This window comes from Plasmodium gallinaceum (assembly GCF_900005855.1).
Source record: "Plasmodium gallinaceum strain 8A genome assembly, contig: PGAL8A_v1_65, whole genome shotgun sequence".
Lineage (NCBI taxonomy): Eukaryota > Apicomplexa > Aconoidasida > Haemosporida > Plasmodiidae > Plasmodium > Plasmodium gallinaceum.
This window is the reverse complement of record NW_021628225.1, coordinates 1,318,626-1,342,430: the sequence shown is the minus strand read 5'-3', so window position 1 is coordinate 1,342,430 and position 23,805 is coordinate 1,318,626. Positions and strand designations below refer to the sequence as shown.

Here is a 23,805-nt window from a genome sequence, read left to right as displayed (position 1 = left end):
ATTATAACAGAAATATTATAAAAAATTCAAAAATCAATAAAGTAAAAACGCTGAGGAATAATGACAAAATTAAAACTTACGTAATATATATCATAGAAATGTATATTTTTTTTTTTTTTTTTTTGCTTATATATTTAATGGAAAAAAAAAAAAATATATTTTGATGTTTAATAATGCACAACATTTCTTTGAAAAAAAGAAAAAATTATAACTAGGTGCTCAATTATTTTTTTTTCATTTATTTAAAATGATATATTTATTTTCTTTTTTTAATTTTATATTTTTCTTCATTTATTAAAGACATGTTATATTTATAAATTTTAAAGAGTTATTAACCTTTCTACTCCATATAATTTTTCTTATTTTTTTAAATATATGGTTACAGACTTTTTCTATGTTTTTTTAAATTGCATAAATATGTCTTTTTTTTTTTTTTTCTCTATAATATTTATCTAAATTAAAATGTACTATAAGTTTTTGTTTGATTAATATAATAAATAAATTAAATAATAAATGAACAAATTAAGTTTTTAAAATATTATTATTTAAAAAAAAATTTTTTTTTTCAATATTTTATTTATCCAATAATTTGATATGCTATGAAGTTTAATATATTAAGTTATTTTTCTTAATTTTGTTACATTTCAGAAACTGTTTGCATTTCTAATTCGTCTATTTTTTAATTAATAAAACATAATATATATATATATATGTGTAAATTTTTACTCTGTGAAAATTTTTATTTCATTTTGTTATTATCTCTTCATGATTCATATCTTTACCCGCGAAATCAGTTTTATCAGATGTTGTATCACATAAATAGTTATTAATTAAATCTATAGGTAAATTAAATCTAGTACTATTATAATATCTATTTTTTTTTTCAATATCGATAGGAGATTTTTTTTTGTGTTTTTTATCTAAAAATAAGATAATGTAATTTTTTTCTACATTTTTATTCTGAGAAGTAGTATTTATTTTCTTATGTTCCATATTATTCAATAAAGTTTCTTCTTTAAATGATGGTATAATATTTAAATATTCTTCATCACTTAATTTTAATTTATTTATTTTTCTTTTTAAAATTTTATTTTCTTTTAGAAGAATCTTTAATTCCTTTTTTTTGTTTTCATGATTATTTGTTTCCATATCATTTTTAGGTGCTTTTTTTTTATCAGTTAAATTTATATACTTTTTTAAGTTATTTCTAATTTTCTGATTTTTTTCTTTATCATCAAATTTAGTATTCATTATTAATTCATCTATCAAATCTAAATATAATTTTCCTTTTTCATTTTTCTGTTCATTCATATTTAAGTTGTTTTGTTGATCTTCTACAAATTTTATAACAGAATTTTTTCTAGGAGATTTTGATAATGCTATATAATTATTTTTCATTTTATTTTTTTTTAAGATTTTTGAGGTATTTTCTATATCCTTAAATGAATTACTTTTATATAAGGTAGGATATTTACTTTTTTTAAAACTACCATTCGATATCAAAGTATCCTTTAATTTACAGTTGTCTATTTCATTAAATTTAAATAAAAAATCACCTTCAGTTACATTTTTATTTTTTTCAATTTCTAGCAATCTTCTATAACATACTCCATATAGTATATTTATATTATTATTAGAATGCTTTAGCTTTTCTATTTCTATTTTTCTCAATTCTAGCTCTCTTTTATTCTCTTCAATTATATTATTTAAATCTTCAATTTTTTTTTTACTCTCATTATATATTTCTTTACTATGATCACTTCTTTTAGTTGAATGACTTTTTTTTTTTACATATATTTCTTTTTTTTTTGTTTTTATAGGATTATTCATATTTTTGAGATTATTATTTTTACATGAATCCGAAATTTTGTCAAGTTTAAAAACGCTATTTCCACTTGAAATTTCACTAATTTTCCGGCCTAAATTTATATTACGTATTTCAACACTTTCATTATCAGAATATTCTAAATGCAAATTATAATTATTGTCTTTTTCAATATCAAAATCACATTTTTGATTAATTTTATTTGTTTCATTTATTTCATTTTGATGATATATATCATCCATTTTTTTTTTTTTTTTTTTTTTTGCTACTGTTCCACTAGGTTCTTCATTTTCTTCATTATCCGTAACGTTTCTAATTTCTTCATAAGATGTTTTTTTTTTTAAATTCTTTTCATTATCAATTATGCTAGTATCCATATTCTCCAGAAAACAATCGAGATCATTTTTATTTTTTAGTTTATTAGGTAAATCATTATTTTTTTTATTCTCTGTTAATTTTTCATTGTTGATCAAATCACCGTATACATCTGTTTTATCATTTGTTAAGTCACTTTTTTCAGAATTTAAATTTAAATTACTGTTTATTACGTTTTTTCTCAAAAATTTTTTACTGGTAGTTTTTTCTTCACTAATATTGTCGTATTCACAATTTAGTTTACTATTTACTAATAAGATTTCAGTTAAATTAGTATCACCTTTGATATTTTCATTTAAATTTTTACTCTCTCTTTTAGAATCTTCAATATTCGAATAAATTTTGTTTTCACCAAAATACAATGGATAATTGTATGATTTATCTAAACTTACAAATTTATCAAAGTTTTTATTTAAACATTCAATTTTTGTATTATTCATATTTTTTTCTAAAATAGAATTACGGATATCATAAATATTATTATTAATTAAATTAGTAGTTGTGCAGTTCATATTATTATTGCTAATATTATCTTTATTGCTATTGTCTTCGTTATAATTTATACTATTATTATTATTATTTCTTCCTTTATAATTTTCACAATTGTTTTCTTTACTACTTTCACCATAGTTCATAATATTATTTTCATTATTATTTAAATGGCAGCTTGCATTATAATTAGATTCCTGATTTTTATAATCAACAGTAAAATTTGTATTGGTATTATTTTGGTTAATTCTAGGAAGAGAGTTCTTATTTTTTTGAGAAATATTTATGTATGTAATTTTATCCATTTTGCATTTATTATTTTCATCCTTTTTATAATATATACGATATTTTTTTAATTTATTTGGTTGATTTCGTTGATCATCATATAGTAAATTATTTTTATTTTTATAAAATTCATAACTATTTTTTTCTTCTTGGTTTTTTTCTATATTACATTTTTCATTACATTTTAATTTGTTACATATAAAATTTAAATTTTTGTTATTTGATATATTTGTATTTTCAATATTTTTATGCATCAAATTTTTCTCATTTATTACATTTAGTAGTTTTCCATTTTTTACAGAATTCATTAATGGTGAATTTTGTATAAAGTTGTATATTTCTCTAATCATATCTTCTAAATATCTTATTTTATCTCGTGTTGTAACTATATCACACAATGGTATAGAATCTATAAGAAATTTTGGACATTTTATTTTATAGTTTAAAAATATTTTAGGCTTTAGAATGTTTATTTCTTGTTTATTAAAAGGAATAATTTGAGAAAGCATAAATTTATTTTCTTCTTTTATTCTTTTTTCATAATCTTCTACTAATACAAAAACTCCTCCTTCAGGTCCTAAACATAATAAATTTTTGATACTAACATGTGAATATCCTATTTCCTTTTCATTATTTAGAAAAATAAATTTTAATACATTTGATTCTTTTATATTGATGATTTTATTTTTAACCTTAACAAAAATTTTTTCATTGTTTATTTTTATTCTTGGTTGAAGAACAAGAGAAAAACTTTGTGGAAATTCATTTATATAAATATTTTTTAATAGTTTATTATCCATATATACACATAATTGTGTTACATTTTTCATAAGTATAGGTTTATATATTTTAAAATCAACTGTAAAAAATATTTCTGTATTAATAGATGTCTTATAATACACTTTTTGAGCTGATAAATATGACAATTTCACATCGTTATCTTCTGAAACCTTGTTAGATACTTCAAAGTTTGATTTGATATATTTAGAATTATCCCTACTCAAATTTTCTAATATTTTACCATCTGATAACCCCAAATTAGTTAATGAACTTTCTAGTAATAATTCTTTCTTTTCTTTACTGTTTATTTTTCCAAATAAATTACCTAAAGATTTTTTTATTTCTTCATTATTTAATCTATATTTACTTAATATATAATTCTTTGATAATGAATCAATTTTTTTTTCATTTTCGATAATTTTTTTTTCTTTATGAATTTTGTTGCATAAAATGTTTTGTTCTTCTAAATTATATATGTTCTTTTTTACATCTTTTTTTTTTGTTTCTTGATTAAATGGTTTATAAATTTTAGATAATTCTTCATCGGTGTGTGAAATTTTTTCATCAATTTCATTCATAAAATTTATTCCTTGTTCAGAAGATTTTTTATTTTCATTTTCTAAAATATTATTTGTATTACTAGAAGAAAAATATTCCTCTTTTTTTATTTGTGCTAAAAGAATTTTTTCATTCGTATCATCATTTTTATTTTCTTTTAGTATATCAGACTCATTGATATTTGTGTAAGTATATTTTTTTAAATTATTCATTAAATAATTATCATTTTTATGGTGAATATTTTGATCAAACATTTTCATTTTTAGAGAATTTAAGTCATCTTTTTCAAGAAAATTTTTTACATTTTTATTACATAAATTATAATCCCTATAATTTTTTGAGGAATTTGACCTTTTATATTTTGAAAAATTATTTTTTAATTCTTTTTTTTTTTTTATTTTATTCTTGAATCCAGTAAAGTTACTTTTTAATTTATTTAAATTAGAGTTACAACTACTTGTTTCAAGTTCTTTATTTTCGAAAATTTTATAGTTACTAAATTTGAAACTTGAATTTTTTATATATTCTTTTTTTAAATTATTTATTTTTGTTATTTTATGTAATTTTTTGTCTTTAATTTTAACTGATGGTGTATGTTTATATGATGAATGACTACCATATGGTAAATCGTACATGTTTTTTTTGTCATTTTCGTTTGAAGCTATATCATTAATTGGCTTTAATATATTTTTAGGTATATTACTATCATTTAATTTCGTACTATCTAATTTACTTTTAGATATTTCATTTTTCTTATAAGAATCTTCAGAATTATTATTTTTTATTTCTCTACAAAGTAAATAAATATCTTTTTTTTTTTTTAAAACACTTGTGTCATACCAAGAATCATTAGAAATACGTTCAAAGTGTTCATTATTTATATTTTTGGTATGGCAATTTTGTCCACTATTATATTTTGATATTATTTCAAATTTATTTAAAAAATTTGCCTTTAAAAATCCTTTAAGAAATAAATCATCCGCTTTATTATTTAATTGAGTTTTTTTATATGTACTGTCAATATTAAAACTCATTTTTTTTTTAATATTTTAAAACAAAGTAAAATAAAAAAAAATAAAAAACAATTTATAAAAAAAACAAAAAAATTTATGATTGACATTAATATAGAAAATAATAAAATATTTATTTAAAATAATTAATAGAAAAAATAAGTAGATTTAAGAGTTGTTATGTCCAACTACTTTTATAACAAAAAAAGGGAGAATAAGAAAATTTTATATACAAAAACAAGTGTGTATTAAATTTTAAGTTCAATAAATTTAGAACAAGATAATCATGACAAAGAATAGAAAAAATGTAAATTTAGGAGAATATTCATGTTATTTTTTTATTTTTTTTTTTTATATTGATTATACCTATTATATTATTTAAAGAAATTGAAAAATCATATTTCAGTGATATTTTAAAATAAAATAAAATAATAATATAAAATAATTATTTAATATTTTTTTTTTTTTTTGGTGGACAAAAGTTCAAAAAATTCAATTATTTCTGGAAAAAAATAGAAGAATTTTATTTCCTATAAATTATATTACAATATATATATATTTTTAATTTCTATTATTTTTGGCAAAAAAAAAAAAAAAAAAAAATTTTGTGTACGCTGTGAACTTTCTTATCAAGATTATATACATAATATCTAAGCATCTATTTTTTTTTTTAGCACAAATTTAACATAATAATAGATTAATTTAAATGTATTAAAGTTGTAGAAGCATTTCCTCATTATATTCATAAATTACAAAAAAGAAGATAAAGTAATTTAGTTATTAATGAAGTTATTTTTTTTAATCAATAAAAAAGAATAAAATTACATTAAATAATAAACTAGTAGCTTGTTTTCAAGCTTCAAAAGAAAACATAGTGCACTTTCATGTCAATCTACAAAAACAATGTATGTAAATTAAGTTGAATTAATAAGATTTCTTTTTTTCATTTTGCTTAAGTTCATACAAATATATCTTCCAGTTTTTATAAGAATATTAAATTAAATATATATTAAAAAAAACAAAAGGATATATAACTAAAAAAAAAAAAAAAATTGGGGAAATAAACTTATAAAATGTAATATGTTTACAAATAATTTTAAAATATAATCACACTACACATATAGGTTAGACGAAAATACATCATTTCTTATATAAATAAAAGGGAGATTATATTTATATAGTATTAATATCCAGTATATAACGAAAAAAAAAAAAAAAAAAAAAAAAAAAAAGAACTTAAAAATATACAAAAATATATATTTTGCTACACATTAAAAGAATGCAATTATGCGCATAATTTTTTATTTCTACAAAATTTAAAGAAAGTGAAAAATTTTAAGATAAAATTTTCATATTTAAAAAAAAAAAAAAATTGAAAAATATTTTTGTATTTTTAACTAATTACACAACATTAATATGTTTTATTTTTTTTTTTTTTTTTTTCCTTTATTATTTATTTTCAAATTTTCCTCATTATTTTTGTCTAGATTTTTACTTTTTTCACTTTTCACATGCTTACCATTTGTATTATATATTTTCATACTCGTTAAAAATAGATCTCTTAATCCACATTCTGTACATATATTTGATAAGGTACTCATTCCTTTAGAGTCTAATTCATACATGGATTTAGGTAAAACTCGTGCTTCATCCAAGTCTTCATATTCATTTAATTTTATATCTTCCATACCTCTACAATCAAAATGTTTCCATCTCAATTTATTTAAGCTGTTAATATAAAAATCTACTTCTTCTTTAGGTCCTTCACAAATAATTATACCAGGATATCCTATTTTAGAATATCCTCCTATATTTAATTCTTTTGCCCATTTGAGAATATAAGATCTTTTAATTAAACTAAGAATATGATGAGAATAACATAATCTTCTAGATAATATTCTACTTTGATGAGAATAAGGCATCTTATAGTATAAAAGTGGTATATTATTTATTAATTCTTGTGAATTCTTATCGTCTTTACCTATTTTTTCATCCGATGAAGAATCGCTATTATCTATTACTTCTTTTTTATTTTGTATATTTTCAACTAATTCATTAACTTTGTATATGATATGTAGAATGCACTCTTGTTCAAAATAATTCTGAATATATTTATATATTTGATCATTTATATAGTTATTCATATCAGTAGAAAAATTTTTTACACATATATTAATTATTAAAAAAGAATTTAAAGGATAATCTTTTGGTAATTCAAAAGTTAAATTTATTATATTATCATTTATATTTTGATCATTTAATTGAATATGTATTATGGTATGTTTTTCTTTATCATTTTCGTTCTTTATATTCAACTCTCCATTTAACACATAAATCAATTTTAAAGCTTCAAGTTCTTTTTTTTGCAATTCTTCACATTTCATTAATATTTCTTTTCTTTTCTTTTCTTCTATATTATACGTATCTTCTTTTGCAATATTTTCTTTTAAAGATTCTATTTTTATCTCTTTGCTATTTGTTCCTCCTGATTTTTTTTTTTTTTGGCTTAATTCGTTATCTGAAGCTTTTTTATTATGTAACATATTAAAAAAAAAAAAAAAAACTTAGTTTGATATAAAAAGAAATTAATATTAAAATAAAATACTTTTTCTTTTTTTTCATAGTATTGAGCTTAATTTTAATTTTTCGATTCCGTTATAATTCCATACACAAAAAAATAAAAGAAAAAAAAAAAAAAAAAAACAGTTAAGTAGAAATTTCAAAAATGAGAAATATTCTTTATTATTAATTGTTTACATTATCAATTAAATGAAATCATATTAAATTTTTAATTCATATTAAAAATATATTGACTGTTTTTTTAAAAATTTAAATGGATGATTAAAAAAAAATTAGAAAAAAAATAATAATAAATCAGATATATATATATTTTCTTTTTACTTAAATTATCCATATAATTATGAATTAATATAAAACAAAAATGCTTTAGTTAGTTGTTATCGTATCAATAACCTTCATTAAATTTGATTTGAATAATTTTATGCATGTTGTATATAGTATGCTTGAAAAATTTTTTTTTTCCAATTATCTTTTGAAACTTACTTTTTATAATATGTATTATTTATAAAATTCAAGAAATAAGTTTATCAAATATGAGAATATAATATGAAGAAACAAAAATTTATTTCTTTATTTTGACGACGAACCTCAAAAAATATCAGCATATGTTGCTATATAACTTAATATAGTATTTGTATATTTTTTTTAAAGTAATATATTTATAAATATTTTTTTCATTTATAATTTACTATTGATGTTTATAAATAAACTTAAAAACATAATTTAATAATACAAAAAAAAAGTTCTGTATAAAAAAAGTTTATATTAAAAAATAAAACTAAAATAATTCATATTAACATATAAAAAAAAATTAGATTAGCTATAAGTAAATCTACTCTTTCAATTCTTTTCTTTCTTTAGGAACAACGGGAATAGATATATTCTAAATAAAAAAAAAAAAAAAAAAAAAAAAAAAAAATTAAAATAATGAACAAAAAGATTAAGAAAAATTTAATGAAATTTAATTTATGATAATATTATACCTGAAGACATCGATATCTTATTTTAGCAATTGGCTCATTTTCTACTATGGCAAAATATGCTAATCTAAAAAAAAATAATATTAAAAAAAATAATATTAAAAAAAATAATATTAAAAAAAATAATTTTAAAAAAAATAATGTTAAAAAAAATATTTTAATAACAATTCTTTTTTTTTTCCTTTTTTTTTTTTTTTATTATTTAATTTTAAAATACCTTGAATAATGACCAACATGAGATGCCAAGGTATCTCTATGAATATTCGTTAACCATTCCCTAAATTTTTTAAAAAGTAATTGTAAAAAAATATTCTTTATATTATTTAAATATATGTTTTCTCTCTTAAAAATTTAATTTTTACAAAAATTTTTTTTTTTTTTTTTTTTCTATATTATTTTCTTAATATTAAAAATACCATCTAGTAGTATCAGAATGACCAGATCCTTGGTATTTGCTTTGCAGATGTTCCAATTGAGCATGAATATTAAATCTATCAAAAGTAGACATTTTTTTTTTTTTTTTTTTTTTTTGAAAAGTGTTTATGTTATCAAAAATTGATATTCCTTTTTATATTTTTGTATGAAAAGTTATAATATAATCAAAAAGCTAAATATAAATGTAAATTATATTAAATAAAATGTAATATATTTTAACTTGTATTTTAACTGATTTAATATAAATTATTTAACTAATTAGTAACAATTTAAATTATTATTTTTTTAAATTGTAATCCAGTTTTTTAAATATTTATCATAAAACTTGAAAAAATTAAACTTTATATTTGACAACATACATAATTTAGAATAATCAAATTTTATATTAATTTTATAAAATTATTTGAAAAGCAATAACATTAATTCTCTACTAAATTGTAACTTCATTTCTTCCCGAGTTCATCCAAATGTTAGTTAAAATATTTAATAAACTTTTTTTTTTTAAGGGAAATTTTTTTTCTAAATTTTTAAAAAAAACATAATAGCTTTATTATATTAAAATGATCTTTATTAAGTAAAATTCGAAAAAAAAAAAAAAAAATTATAAAAATATTTAAATTTATATACTAATTTTTAAAATAGATTTTACAAAAGTATTTAACATATTAAATAAAATCAATAATGATAACAAAGATAGTAATATTCAAAAAAAATTTATTACTTCAAAACTAATAATAAATTAAAAATTTAATTTTGCTTATGTAAATTGCATAAAAAGAAATTTTTTATTACTTTATATTCTTTTTATTTTTTTTTTTTTTTTAATAAACTTTAATTTTTTTTTTTTAAGATATAAATTTTTCTTTTGATAGTTAATGTTAAATTGATTACTTTTATATACCCCATTATTTTATTTAGGAAAAGATATAAAATAGGTGATTTACATAAAAATTAATTTTAATTTAAACCAAAAAATTTTTATTATCTTTAAATAACAGAATTAGTTTATTCTTACAAATTTATAATTTTGAAAATATTTTAGAAGAATAAAATACATATAAATATTTTTATGATATTAATTTTTATTAAAATAAATTATCCGCGAGGTTATTCTATAAAAATAAATGTGTATTCAGAACATTTAAAGTGAATTAACATTGTAAAATATTATAATCCTTAAGTAAACTTTTTATAATATATAAATTTTAGATAAAAAAAGATAATTCATTTTTTTTAAAAAAAATTAATTCATAAGTTAAGATTCTAATAAGCTAAAAAAAAAAGTTAGAACTTTAATTATTATATATATAAGCTCATTTAAATAATAAAACTTATTTAAATTAACTTACAATTTTAAACTGTTAACCTTTTGAAAATTCATTGAACGCATCTTTTATTTATGTTAAATATGTATATATATATATATATAATGGTATATATAACTACATTATTATTCTTAAATTTAGAACTATTTACAAAAAAAAAAAAAAAAATAAATAAATAAAGAACAGTGATATTCCATTAAACAATAAAATTTTTTATTTTTATTCTTGAATGTATTCAAATAAATAAAACAATTGTTGTTTCTTCTATATATATATATGTATTTCTTTAAATAAAATTTTAATTTTATAAGAATAAAGCTGATAAAATTATATATTTTAATTATATTTTTAAAAATTGAGTTTTTTTTTAAAAATTATTAAAAGAATAACTCCTTACCATATAATTTCAATACTTATATGTTATTTTCCTGCTTATTAATTATGAAAGAATATTCTAAATATTCTATTTTATTTTTTTCTAGAAATTCACTAAAAGAATTAATTGTATTATTTAGTAGACATAATTAATATAGAGATTTTTTTTTTTTTTTTTTTGAACTAACATTATAATTTACTTTTTATTTTAAGAATGTTTATTTTATTTTGAAATAATTCCTTTTGCTATTAGTGAAAGAATACATAAAAATAAACTATAACAAAATATGAAACTTAACCTTATGAAAAAAAATATTAAAAATATGAATGATATCCATTTATCTTTACATTTATATTACATCTCTATGTTAAAATATTAGTTTTTAGCATTTTCTTTTTTACATAATATTATACATCTATATTTTTTTAAATTTCTTCCAATAATAGAGATAAAACTAATATAATTTATATATATTCTAAAGTACATAGAAAGGAAAAAAAAAGTCCAAGAAAGGCTAAAAAAAAAAACTATACCTTATAGACTTTTTAGTATTAATAGAAATATATTTATAATAAATGTATAAAATTTTTAAAATAAAAAAATAAAAAAAATATTTTGTATTTTTTGTTATAGAATATAGCTTTATTATATTATAGTATAAAAAAAAAAAAAAAAAAAAATATATATATTCTTAAAAAACTAAAATAAAAAGAAGAAAAATTACAAAAAAAAAAAAAAAAAAATTAAACTGTAAAATAGAAACACATTCTTTATTTGCAGAATCAAAAAGGTATAGCATATCTTAGATATAGAAAAATATACATTTAAATTTAGTAATATTTTTAAAATTATATTACAATTATAATTTCTACTATTTTCTTTTTTAATAATCTTAAAATGTAAAACCTTAATTTCTAATATAAAAATATATATAAATAATTTCAATGTTAATGTACATTTTTATGAATATGCAAAAGTCACAAATACAAATATCAGCTTGTTAGTGCGTCAGTGGTTTTTTTTTTTTTTTTTTTATGGTTAAAATATTGTTGAAATTTTTCTTTTTTTTTTTTACATTTTTATATAAGAAAAATGATTTTTATATAATATAAATATATAAAAAGTGGATTATCAAGTTAAAGATATTTTTAAATAAATCATGCACAAGAAAACATTTTATAAAAAATTATAAGAAATTATAAGAAATGAGCTTTTTTATTACATGCTAATATTATTATTTTTATTTTTTTACATATTTTTATATTTATTTTTTAATTTATATATATATATATATATATATATTACTTATGTTTTATTTTTTTTTTTATTATTGTATTTTTATTTTTTTTTTTTTATATTACATAAAATTATATGATAATACATAAAATTTTGAAAAAAGAAAAATTATCCAATAAGAAAAAAAAAAAAAAATATGTATATTTTAAAATAAAAACATTTTAATAAACTTTATTATTTTATATTTTTTTTTTTATTATATATATATATATATATATTTTTTTTTTTTTTTTTTTTTTTTTTTCTTTAATAATGAGAGCAAAAAAATAAAATGTTTCATTAAAGGTTAAAAAAACTATTTTTTTTTTAATATTATATTTTATTTTTTATAAAAAATTCTTATATTTTCCTTTGACATTATACTTAAAATTAAGGGATATAGATAAATAATTAAAGAAAAAAATTCCTTACTATAATAAAAATCTTCTCTGAATAATTAAAAAGGATTCATTGTTCTCATAAATTTCGAAATTTTGATTTCTATCTTAAAAATTTCTAAGAGAACAAAAATTTTTACATATATATTACATATTGTTTTATTTTACATTTTTTTAAATATATTTTTATGTTATATTTTATATTTAAGTACATGTATAAATAAATAAATAAATAAATAAATAAATAAATAAATAAATAAATAAATATATAAATAAATAAATAAATATATATATATATATATTAATATATATATATATATTCTCATAATATTTTCTCTTGTTCTTTCCTATCTGTTTGCTAAAAATTAATATAATTTAAAATGGCGAATAAATATAAATGAAGAGAAGTTAGAAAAAAAAAAAAAAAAAAATGTAATAAGATATTCATTTTAAAAATTAAAAAAGAATGTTAACAGAGATACAGGATAAATATGATTTAAAGAAATAATAAAAAACAAGTTATTAACCTTCTCAAAATTATATATATATATTTATATCTTTTTTTTTTATATATATTTTTATTCTCACCTTTTTTAAAATGTATTAATTTTATGAGAGAAAAATAATATTTGAGAAATCATAAATCTGAAGAGAATTTGCATTATAACGAAATTATAAAAATATTTTTGTTTATTCTAATTCTATATACAAAAAAAAAAAAAAAAAAAAAAAAAAAAAAAAAAAAAAAAAAAAAAAAAAAAAAAAAAAAAAAAAAAAAAAAAAAAAAAAAAATATATTAGTATATACATAAAACAGTTATCATAGATAAGATTTAATTTAAAAATAAGTTAAAGGAATAATGAATAAAAAAATGGACATAAAAAATAAAAGATAACTGTAAATATAAAATAAAATGCAAAACAAAGTTTACATTAGTAAATATAGAAAAGTAAAAATTGTGTAATAATTTTAATTACAGATTTATTCTTAATACAGAAACATATTTTATAATTTATTTTTAAAACACATTATTTATAATAAAATTAGAATATTTGATAGATATATATTTAAATGCCATATATATATATATATATATATAATTTTTTTTTAAATTTTAATTATATGTTATTTTTTTTTTTAGCTTTATTTTAGGAGTTTATTTTTATTAAGATAAAAATGTGTAATACAATTAAATTCAAATAAAATTGTATTACCATATTATATGTATATTTATAAAATCTATTATTATTTATTTTATGTATGTTTATATATAATAAATTATAATTTTTTATGCTTATTATATGGAAAACATCTATTAAAATTTTATATATAACGGGATTTGCTTTTTATTTTTACCCACTAAATATTTAAATTTATTAATATATATGTGTATATATTTATAGAAAAATAAAAATGATGTTATTATCTTTTTTAAAAAAATTTAATTCTCCATCTACCAAAAAGAATATAAAGAAAAATAAATGAATTCTTTTATATTTTTAAATGTCAAAATGAAGAAAATTACATAAAAAAAAAGATAAAAGAAAATAATTTGGAAAAGTATTATATTTAGAAAAATATATTAAAGATATTATCAAAATATATATATATATATATATAGAAAAAGAAAAAACTATTCCTATATTCTTTTATGTATATACTTAACATATATGTATATTAATGTGATTTCAACACTATTGATATATGAATACTATATTAAGTTTTATATATTTATTTATATATAGTGTATATTTCTATATCTAAAATTTTTAGTTTTTTTTCATTTTTTTGACTTTTTTTTTGATTATCCTAATTTATTATTTTATCAATAAATTATATATGAGCGTAATTATGTATTTTTATATTTATATATTTCTATATTATTATAATTATAAAAAATTATTTTTTGTAATTTTGTGTGAATATACATTTGCTACATTATGTTTTTATGAATAGTAAAATTTTAAACTTAAAGTTTTTAAACATTTGCATATATGTATTATACTTTATATAAAATTTTTATTTTTAAAAATTTTGTTTATATAAATATTGATTATTTATATGTACATTTTAAATTTTATAAATAGTAGTAAATATATATATATATTTTTTTTTTTAAATTAAAATAGTTCATATAAAAATAATAAAGAATAAAAATTAGGTCTAAAAGATTTAATTTTATTCTAAGTTTTATGGCAATTTTAAAAATTAATGGTATTCCTTTTTCACTTTATAATAATATATATATATATTAATTATTAAGTAATAATTAAAAATTAAATATAGAAATATTTAAATAATCAAAGGTAATGATATTTTTAAAGGTAATTTTAAAAAGGGGAAATGAAAAAAAAAAAAAAAAAGAAAAAAGGAAAACGTAATTTGTTTATATTAAAAAAAATAAATTTTTTTTAGAAATTTTAATATAACAATTTGAATAAACTTTAATAAATACAACGTTACTTTTTTAAGTAGTAGAATTGTAACAAGTAATGTTTTTAGTTAAAAGATTAAGAAATTTTAAGAAAAAATTAACTATAAACATTTCGTTTTTATTTTATTATTATTTTTTTTTTTTTTCTATTATTAAATTTTATAAATTATAATAAAATTATTTTAAACAATTTGTATTATTTTATTTATTTATTAAATGGATGCAAAAGAAAGCTGTAAAGAAGTAGAAGTTGATTCAGTTCTTTCTACTTTTGAAGTTAACAAGAATATAAATTTTTTTGATGAAGATAATAGAAATATGATTGTCTTAAATAATGACGATAGAGAAATTAGGAATAGTGATAAAATGAATAATAATTTTAATGAAATGAATAATACAAATGATGATAAAAATGATAATGATAACATTAAAGATACAAATAATATTGATAATTATAATAATGTAAATAGTTGTTTTAACAAGGTAGAAAATATTAATATATGTAATGATATAAATATTATTAATGATAATAACAATAATAATAATAATAATAATATGAGTAATGAAAATAACATTTATAATAATGCTCAAAATATTTCTTCTAATAGTAATAATTGTTTTTATACATATAAAGAAAATTATTGTAGTGATTTAGATACAAATAATGGGAAAACGAAATTGCTTAATAAGCATTCTAATAAAAATGTGAATTACAATAATTATAATAAAAGTAATCATAATAATTTTAGTATTAATAAGAATTTTAAAAATTTTAGAAATAAATTTAATATATTTAATAAAAATGCAATCAAACAAAATAATTCAAAACAAAATATTAATAAAGAAAATAATGAAAATGAGAAAAACGAAAATAATGAAAATGATGATAGTGAAAAGGAGATGATAACTAATAATAATTACTATGATGATTTTTATAAAAGAGATGTTCTATTTTCAACTTATAATAATCAAGGACAAAATAAAAGTAACTATCGAAATTTTCATGAAAACAAAAAACTAAAAAATAATAATAAAAGTAATAATAATGATAGTTATAGTGATAATATGAATAATGGTAATAATGATACAAATAATGAAAATAATAATAATATGAATATTAATAATAATGATAATAGTATAAATAATAATGTTGTTATTAATAGATATGATCAAATCAACTCAAATAATAGCAATAATATTATTATAAATACCAATAAAAAAAGGAGAGTAGCTAAATATGATAATTTTTATAAAAATAAACAGAAAAAAAATTATCATAAATCATTTAATGATAACATAAAAAGATTTAATAATAATTCTATCAATTTAACTGATTTAAATAACAACAAAAATGATTCATCGAATTATAATAATGAGAAACAAAAATATCAGAATTATTCTAATAAAAATTCTAACTTAAATTTTAATAATCAAAATAATGAAGAGGGTAATATGAGAAATACTTTTATGAAAGAAAATTATAACACAACTAAAAGTGCTAATAGAAACAATAATAATAATAATATGAATTACTTTTATAATAATATGAATAAAAAAAATTTCAATAATTTAGCTTTTTCTTTAAACAAATATTTTATCCCTTTTAAAAGTATTGATGGAAAAGATAGCAGAAATGTAAATAATGAAAATATAATGAATAAGAATAAACTTATTAATAAGAATATTAATTTAAATAATAATAATAATAATGCGTTAAATAATAATTTTAATAATGAGAATGAAAATTATAATACCAACTCTTATGAAGATAATTGTAAGGATAAAAATAATAATTATGATAATATTAGTCGAGATGATATATATGATAACACTAATAACTATGATAATAATTATAATTACAATAATTCTTTCAAATATGATGACCCTATCAATGATTTCAATGGTAGTCACAAAAATAATATAGATGAATTAACCGATTTAAATAAGAAAAATAATAATAGTAATATTAATAATAGAAACAACGTATCTAATAATTTCAGTAATTTGGATATGATAGCACAAAATTTTAACTTAGAATTTTTAAAAAATTGTAAAAATAATATGGAAAATGAATTAAATACAAATAATACATATGACAATGAAAAATATATGAAATATCAAGGAAATAATGTAAAAGATTTTAATATACAAAACTATATTGAATGTTTAAGTGAAGTTTCTGAAATAAGTGACGAAGAAGAGAAAGATTACGATTTATATAATGAAGAACCAAACAAAATTATGAATGGACAATATGATGAAAGTAATAATAATTCAAAAAGTTTTAATGTGAACAATTTTCATTCAGGTGATGCTACATCACCTTTTGATACAAATTTAAATCAAAGTAATAATAATAAATCTGAATTAATGAATGATTTATATAAATTCTGTAATTATAATAGAAATATTAACACAAGTGAAGAAGTGAATCATTATTACCCTAATACTAATAATGCATATTATAAAAAAAAATTGAAAATAGAAAGCAAAAAAGGATTAGGAGATGCATATATGAATAATATTGTTACCAATTCTTTTAATCATAACGTAAATTATTCTAATGATATAGATTTAAGTAATTCTCCAAGTAGTAGCAATAGTAGTACGAGTAATCATAAACATGATATAGATAAAAACAAAAAAAAAAAAAAAACAGTTAACTCTATGAATGCGAGTGATAAAATAAATAATGCAGAAAATGTAAGTTACGCAAATAATAAAATATCAAATTATTTAGGTGAAGATCAAAATGAAATATATAATCAAAATATAAGCCATAATCTTAATTTCCTCAAAAGGGGATTTCACGAAAAAAGTGAAAAATGCAGAAATCAAAATAAGAGTAAAATGATTATGGAAAATGATAATAGTTATGATAGTAGCTGTAGTGATAGTTCTATAAATTATAATAGTGTTGATTTAGGGAAAGAATCAGTAAATGATAAAAAAAATAAGTTATCATTAAATCAAATAAAAACAGAGGATCTATTTATTAATTCCTATATGCCATACCCACCGGAAAAATATAATAATATTTATGAGTTACATGAAATTAAAATTTTATCTCCTCATATTTTAAAAACAAAATTCCAAAAAGAAGGGAAAACATATCATTCAACTTTAAAAGATGGAAAGTTAATTTTACTTTTAGATTTAGATAATACATTATTACAAGCAACTTCTTTTGCAAAATTTAATATGGATTTGCCCCTTGAGAATTTTGTTGATGAAAATGGAGAAGCTCAATTATATAAATTTTTTCTTCCATCATATAATTTTTTTTATTACTTAAAATTCAGACCATATGTTCGTCAATTTTTGCAAATTTTATCTTTATATTATGAGTTATCAGTTTATACAAATGCAACAAGAGAATATGCTGATGTAGTAATAGCAATATTAGATCCTGATAGAACATTATTTTCTGATAGAATTGTAGCTAGATGTAGTTCAACGGATAGGGATGAAAATAAACATTTTTCAAGAATTTATCCAAACATAGATTCAAAATATGTAATAGCTTTTGATGATAGAAAAGACGTTTGGTCTGATATACCACAATCTCATATATTAAAAGCAGAACATTATAACTTTTTTGAGTTAAGTAAATATGATATTTTATCACATTTTAAAGAATCATCTACTTGTAAAAAAAAATTTTTAGATATGGATATGCATCTATATTATATGACAAAAGTTTTTCTTAAATTGCACAAAAAATTTTTCGAGAAACCATTAGAAGTAGATGTAGGTAAATTAATAGAAGAAATTATGTCTGATACCTTAAAGAATGTAGGAGTATATTTCACAGGTTTTAGAAAAAATTCGAAAAATGCTCAAAATGTGTTATCAGCAGATTGTGAAGAAAGACAAAAGGAAATGGCTTTAGAATTAGGTGCAAAAATTTATAGCAATTATGATTTACCAGGTGTTACTCATATAATTGCTGCAAAAAATTGTACAGATAATTTAATAAAATCAAAAAAATCAGATTACAATCACATATATAAAGTTCACACATTATGGTTATACCATTGTAGAGGTACTCTTGAAAATGTTGACTGGTCTCATTTTGATGCTGATGAACTTTGTAAAATTTACAATAATAAGCCACCATTACATCCAAAAAAAGATCATTGGTTTTTTGGTAATAAACATTTAAGGAAACAAGATGATATGACTGATTGTGTTAAAATTGAAAATCTGAAATCAAGAATATTTTTGGGAACTGGTGAATATACTCATGATGCTGTTATTTTTTCACCGTTTGAACAAATTCATATAAAATGGATTGAAAAGGAAGTTAAGTTAAGGCAAAATTATGATACATCATATAATACTATTTCGAATGATACCAAAAGTAATGAAAAGAATCAAATTAATGATGATTATGCTGATGATAACTATTCATATGATGATAATAATGAAGAAGACAATGAATATTCATCTACAAATAGTAAATTATAATCTTATTATCTTTTTATTATTAATCATTTTTTTTTTTTTTTTTTTTTTTTTATTATTATTATTTTATTTATATTTTTATGGAATCATTATATGTATTTTATTTAACATATTTTTTGTTTTATAACAATATATGTATTTATTTATGTATATATTTTATTAATGTATTTTTTTCTGTTCTGTTATTTTTTAATACATTATTTTATTTTATTTTTTTTTTTATGCATAAAAATATATTTAATTAAGTATTAAATTTTTTTTTTTTTTTTTTATCTATTTAAATCACATTTGTTTGTGCGCATTTACTTTCTACAGAAAAAAAAAAAAAAGAAAAAAAAAAGCATTGTTTTAAAACTTTTTTTTATAAATTTTTAATGACAAATTTATAAAGTAAACTATTTAAAAATAATTTATTAAATATTATCAAAAAAATACAACATCATATAATCCCATTAACCTAACATTCAATTATATACGTTAATCATTATGTATTCAATAGAATGGAAAAAATAGTTATTTTTATAATTTTTTATGAAAAAAAAAACTTGTGAATTTTATATGGCAATTATAGCTATTTATGTACACCTGGAAAAAAAAAAAAAAATTTATTAATTTGGTTTATAATTTTTTTTTATCCTAAATTATATAACTAAATGATTACCTTTTTTAAATACTATTAAAACATTAATTTTAAATATCCATTTTTTCCTTAAAGAAAAACATAGGAAAAATTGTAGTATGATGAAATACAACATTAAAAAATATTGACAATTCAATTATTCATTAAAAAAAAAAAAATAATTATATGATTCTTTTCATTTATTTTTATATGTTCCTTTCTCTTTTCCTATGGTAGTACTATGATGTTGAGTACAAGAAAAAGAAGAAGTACAAAAAAAAAAAAAAAAAGTACAATGAAAAAGAAAGAATTGTGTAGGAATATTAAATATAGTTTTAAAAATTAACACATATTATTTTCTATTAAAATTTTTGAAAAGAAAAAATATATTAAAAATAATTTCTATTAGGTGCATATAGTTTTTCAAGAAAAATTATTATTTTAAAATATTAAGAATAATATACCTTAAATGTAATTATTTCATAAATATTAAAAATAATACCTTTTAAAAAATTAGAAATTCTACTTAACATTTTAAATTTTGCAATTATTTAAATTAAAATTAAATATGTAAATATTACTTTTATTTATAAAAAGAATAATTCTCCCACTTTTAATTACTTAATTTTTAATATATTTCTTCCTAGTTCATTAGAAGAAAATAGCCAAGCTAATACATTCTTAAATTTATTATTACAAAAAAAAAATTAAGTTCATAAAAAAAGAGAAAAAGAGGAAAAAAAAGAGGTATGCAAATATTAATAATTGATAAAAATTTATATATATATATAAAGCATTTATTTGAGGAACATCAAAAAACGTTTCTATAGGATTATAATATTTAGTAAAAAGTATATAATAAAATTTTGTTTATCTAATTTAATTTAAAAATGAGCATTAAAAAAACCTTTAAAAAAAAATAGGTAACACATAAGAGAACAAAAAAATAAATAATTTTAATAATTATAATTTTCTAGTTTTTCTTTTCTTTTTAATAAAATAATAGAAAAGTATGAATAACGGACCTAATAAAAATTATAGGGCTATGTATTACATTAGAAGCAAAAATGTTCATGTTAATAATACATATGAAAATAAATTAGAAAGGAAAAAAGGTTATGTTACTATTGAAATAAGTGAAATTAATGAAAAAAATTTTTCTTGTAGAAAAAATAAAAAAAAAAAAAATTATGAGTTAATATTTCAAGGTTGTCAACATATGTTTCCAACATGCAACATAAAAAATTTTACAAAAAAAAAAATAAAAAATACTTGGACAAAAATATTATTAGAAAAATTTCATGATACAACTAATAAAATTAATGAAAAATTTAATTCTATCATTAAAATATGTATTATCAAGGTAAATAATTTTTCAACTAAATTATCAAAAAAAAAGGAAAAAATTTTAAGAGATTCTTTAAAATATTTAAATATAGAAAATGAAGAAGTGCAATTAAACTATACAAATATGCAAAATTTTATAAATATTTCAAGAGTACTTCCGAAAAAAAAATTACGAGATAATTGTTGTAGAAATTTTCTTCAAGATAGTAGTGAGTTTAATTCTAAAAATTTTAAAAAAGCATATTATGAAATGAGTAATACTAATACTTATACAGACGGTAATTTTATGAAATGTAAAGATTTAAATGGATTATTTAATAAAAAATTGACTCATAAAAATAATATATGTAATAATTATATATACTCAAATGAACAAGCTAGCAAGTTTGTTTCAGGAAATGAGAATTTTAGAAGTGACCTTCAAAATATTAGAAATTTTTACGTTTCAATAATAAACAAAAATACAAATACAAAAAAAGTAAGGAAAATAAGTTTAATGGAAATATGTAAAAATCCTTATTTTTTTATTTCTCAAAATTTTTTATCAGATTTAGAAAGTTATTTAGCATTAAATCATTGTCTTTTATATATTAAAGTAGTCAATAAAAAATTAAAAAAAAAATTTAATTCTATAAAGTATATAAATATATATGTATTTTTTTTTTTTTTTTTTTTTTGTTTTTTTTTGTATATAATATTATATAAATTCAAATAAAATTAGTTTTTCATATAGAAAAAAAATATATTTTTTCTTCTTCATATTTTTATTATTTTTTTTTCTTTTTCAGAAAAATCAAAAAGAAATGTCCCAAATTTATCATAATTTTTTTTCAATACTAATAAATATAGATGATATAAATTTTTTAGAAGAAAATGTATCAACATCAATATTAAGACATATTATTAAAAGATTAAATTCATTATTTCAAATACCAACAAATGGTATTAGTTCTATAGAATTTTGTTTATATTTAAAAAGTATTGATAAAGAAGATTCAGTTCACTTCATAGAACAAAACATTTATAAATATTCTATTTTAATTTTTTTAAATGCAAAAAATGAAAATTATATTGAATTCCCAAAAAATGGCTTAAGAATTATGACTATTATAGGTAGCTGTTTAGTATACGAATGCAATAAAAAATCTTTTGATAGTAATATTTTTAAATTTGATATATCGGAAGAAAAAATATTTTTTTTGAAATTAAACCTGAAATACGATATAAATTTGCATCGACTATTCATAAATGAAATGAATACTAATCAATATGCTGAAGATTTTTCTAAACAAAACAAGTTAACAGAATTATATGGAAATATATTAAAAAATCAAAATATATTTTACGGTAGCCAATTTATTGATAACACTTATAATAAATGTAATGCAAATAATATGCATTTAATGAAAAATCATTATTCTTATATAAAAAAAAATATAGAAAGTATAAATGAAAAGATAATGGAATTAAATATGAACTATATGAAAAATTTATTTTTAAGGTCATCAAAACACTTAAAGAATAATGAACATTATTCAACCCTTCAAAGTCATAATTTAAAACAAAAACAAATTTTTAAAAAAAAATGAGAAGCTCCTCTATTTAAAGTTCTATAATAAAAAACAAAAAAAATAAAATTTTTTTAATAGATAAAAATTCCTTAGTTTTTTTTTTATTATTTATATAATTAATATTTATATAAAGAAACAAAAAAAAGAAAAAAAAAATTGATTCATAAAAAAATCTTTATTTTATATATGATAATATTTACATTGCTAAATGTGTTGTACTATTTTTATATATGATTTTATCAATGTATTTTATTTAATAATGTCTAATTAACGAATCTAAAATTTATTTAGCAAAAACATTTCTATACATTCTAAATACTCTTTAATATTTTTATTTTATTGCATAACTTTTTAAAAAAACTAAAAAGATTAATAAATTAAAAGAAAAAATATATGATATTCCTTCTTTACAGATTAAATACTTTTAAGGAAAAAAAAGAATAAGGAAAATCTATAGGAATAAAGAAGTAATAATAGAAAGAATAAAATATTGTACTAAAAGGCCATTTTTATTTTAAAATATAAATATACAAATCTATTTTAAAAATGAAAATTAACATACTTTTATTAATACAAGCAAAATATTTTTATAATTTATATTCTTTAACCATATCAAAATTTTAATAGTTACTAAAATGTTAGATTTTTAATTTCCTTTCATAAGAATTTTTAATAA

General features: G+C 16.9%; 5 protein-coding genes across 5 annotated transcripts; 2 read left to right on the top strand and 3 right to left on the bottom strand.

Annotated features, from left to right (window-relative positions):
* Positions 1 to 744: 744 nt before the first annotated feature.
* On the bottom strand, positions 745 to 5,346 carry PGAL8A_00162400 (conserved Plasmodium protein, unknown function; the record flags this gene model as incomplete). Its single annotated transcript, XM_028675179.1, has 1 exon — positions 745 to 5,346. One exon carries the CDS (start codon positions 5,344 to 5,346, stop codon positions 745 to 747), a length of 4,602 nt encoding a protein of 1,533 aa, XP_028526736.1.
* A 1,397-nt stretch (positions 5,347 to 6,743) lies between these two features.
* Positions 6,744 to 7,865, bottom strand: PGAL8A_00162300 (conserved Plasmodium protein, unknown function; the record flags this gene model as incomplete). The annotated part of the gene is made up of 1 exon (XM_028675177.1): positions 6,744 to 7,865. One exon carries the CDS (start codon positions 7,863 to 7,865, stop codon positions 6,744 to 6,746), a length of 1,122 nt encoding a protein of 373 aa, XP_028526735.1.
* An 869-nt stretch (positions 7,866 to 8,734) lies between these two features.
* PGAL8A_00162200 (splicing factor 3B subunit 5, putative) lies at positions 8,735 to 9,390 on the bottom strand (the record flags this gene model as incomplete). Its single annotated transcript, XM_028675176.1, has 4 exons — positions 8,735 to 8,785; positions 8,886 to 8,949; positions 9,100 to 9,159; positions 9,299 to 9,390. The coding sequence occupies 4 exons, from the start codon at positions 9,388 to 9,390 to the stop codon at positions 8,735 to 8,737; spliced, it is 267 nt and encodes an 88-aa protein (XP_028526734.1).
* Positions 9,391 to 15,341: 5,951 nt separating this feature from the next.
* NIF3 (NLI interacting factor-like phosphatase, putative) lies at positions 15,342 to 19,595 on the top strand (the record flags this gene model as incomplete). The annotated part of the gene is made up of 1 exon (XM_028675175.1): positions 15,342 to 19,595. The coding sequence occupies one exon, from the start codon at positions 15,342 to 15,344 to the stop codon at positions 19,593 to 19,595; it is 4,254 nt and encodes a 1,417-aa protein (XP_028526733.1).
* Positions 19,596 to 21,223: 1,628 nt separating this feature from the next.
* Positions 21,224 to 23,147, top strand: PGAL8A_00162000 (conserved Plasmodium protein, unknown function; the record flags this gene model as incomplete). Its single annotated transcript, XM_028675174.1, has 2 exons — positions 21,224 to 22,156; positions 22,347 to 23,147. The coding sequence occupies 2 exons, from the start codon at positions 21,224 to 21,226 to the stop codon at positions 23,145 to 23,147; spliced, it is 1,734 nt and encodes a 577-aa protein (XP_028526732.1).
* Positions 23,148 to 23,805: the final 658 nt, after the last annotated feature.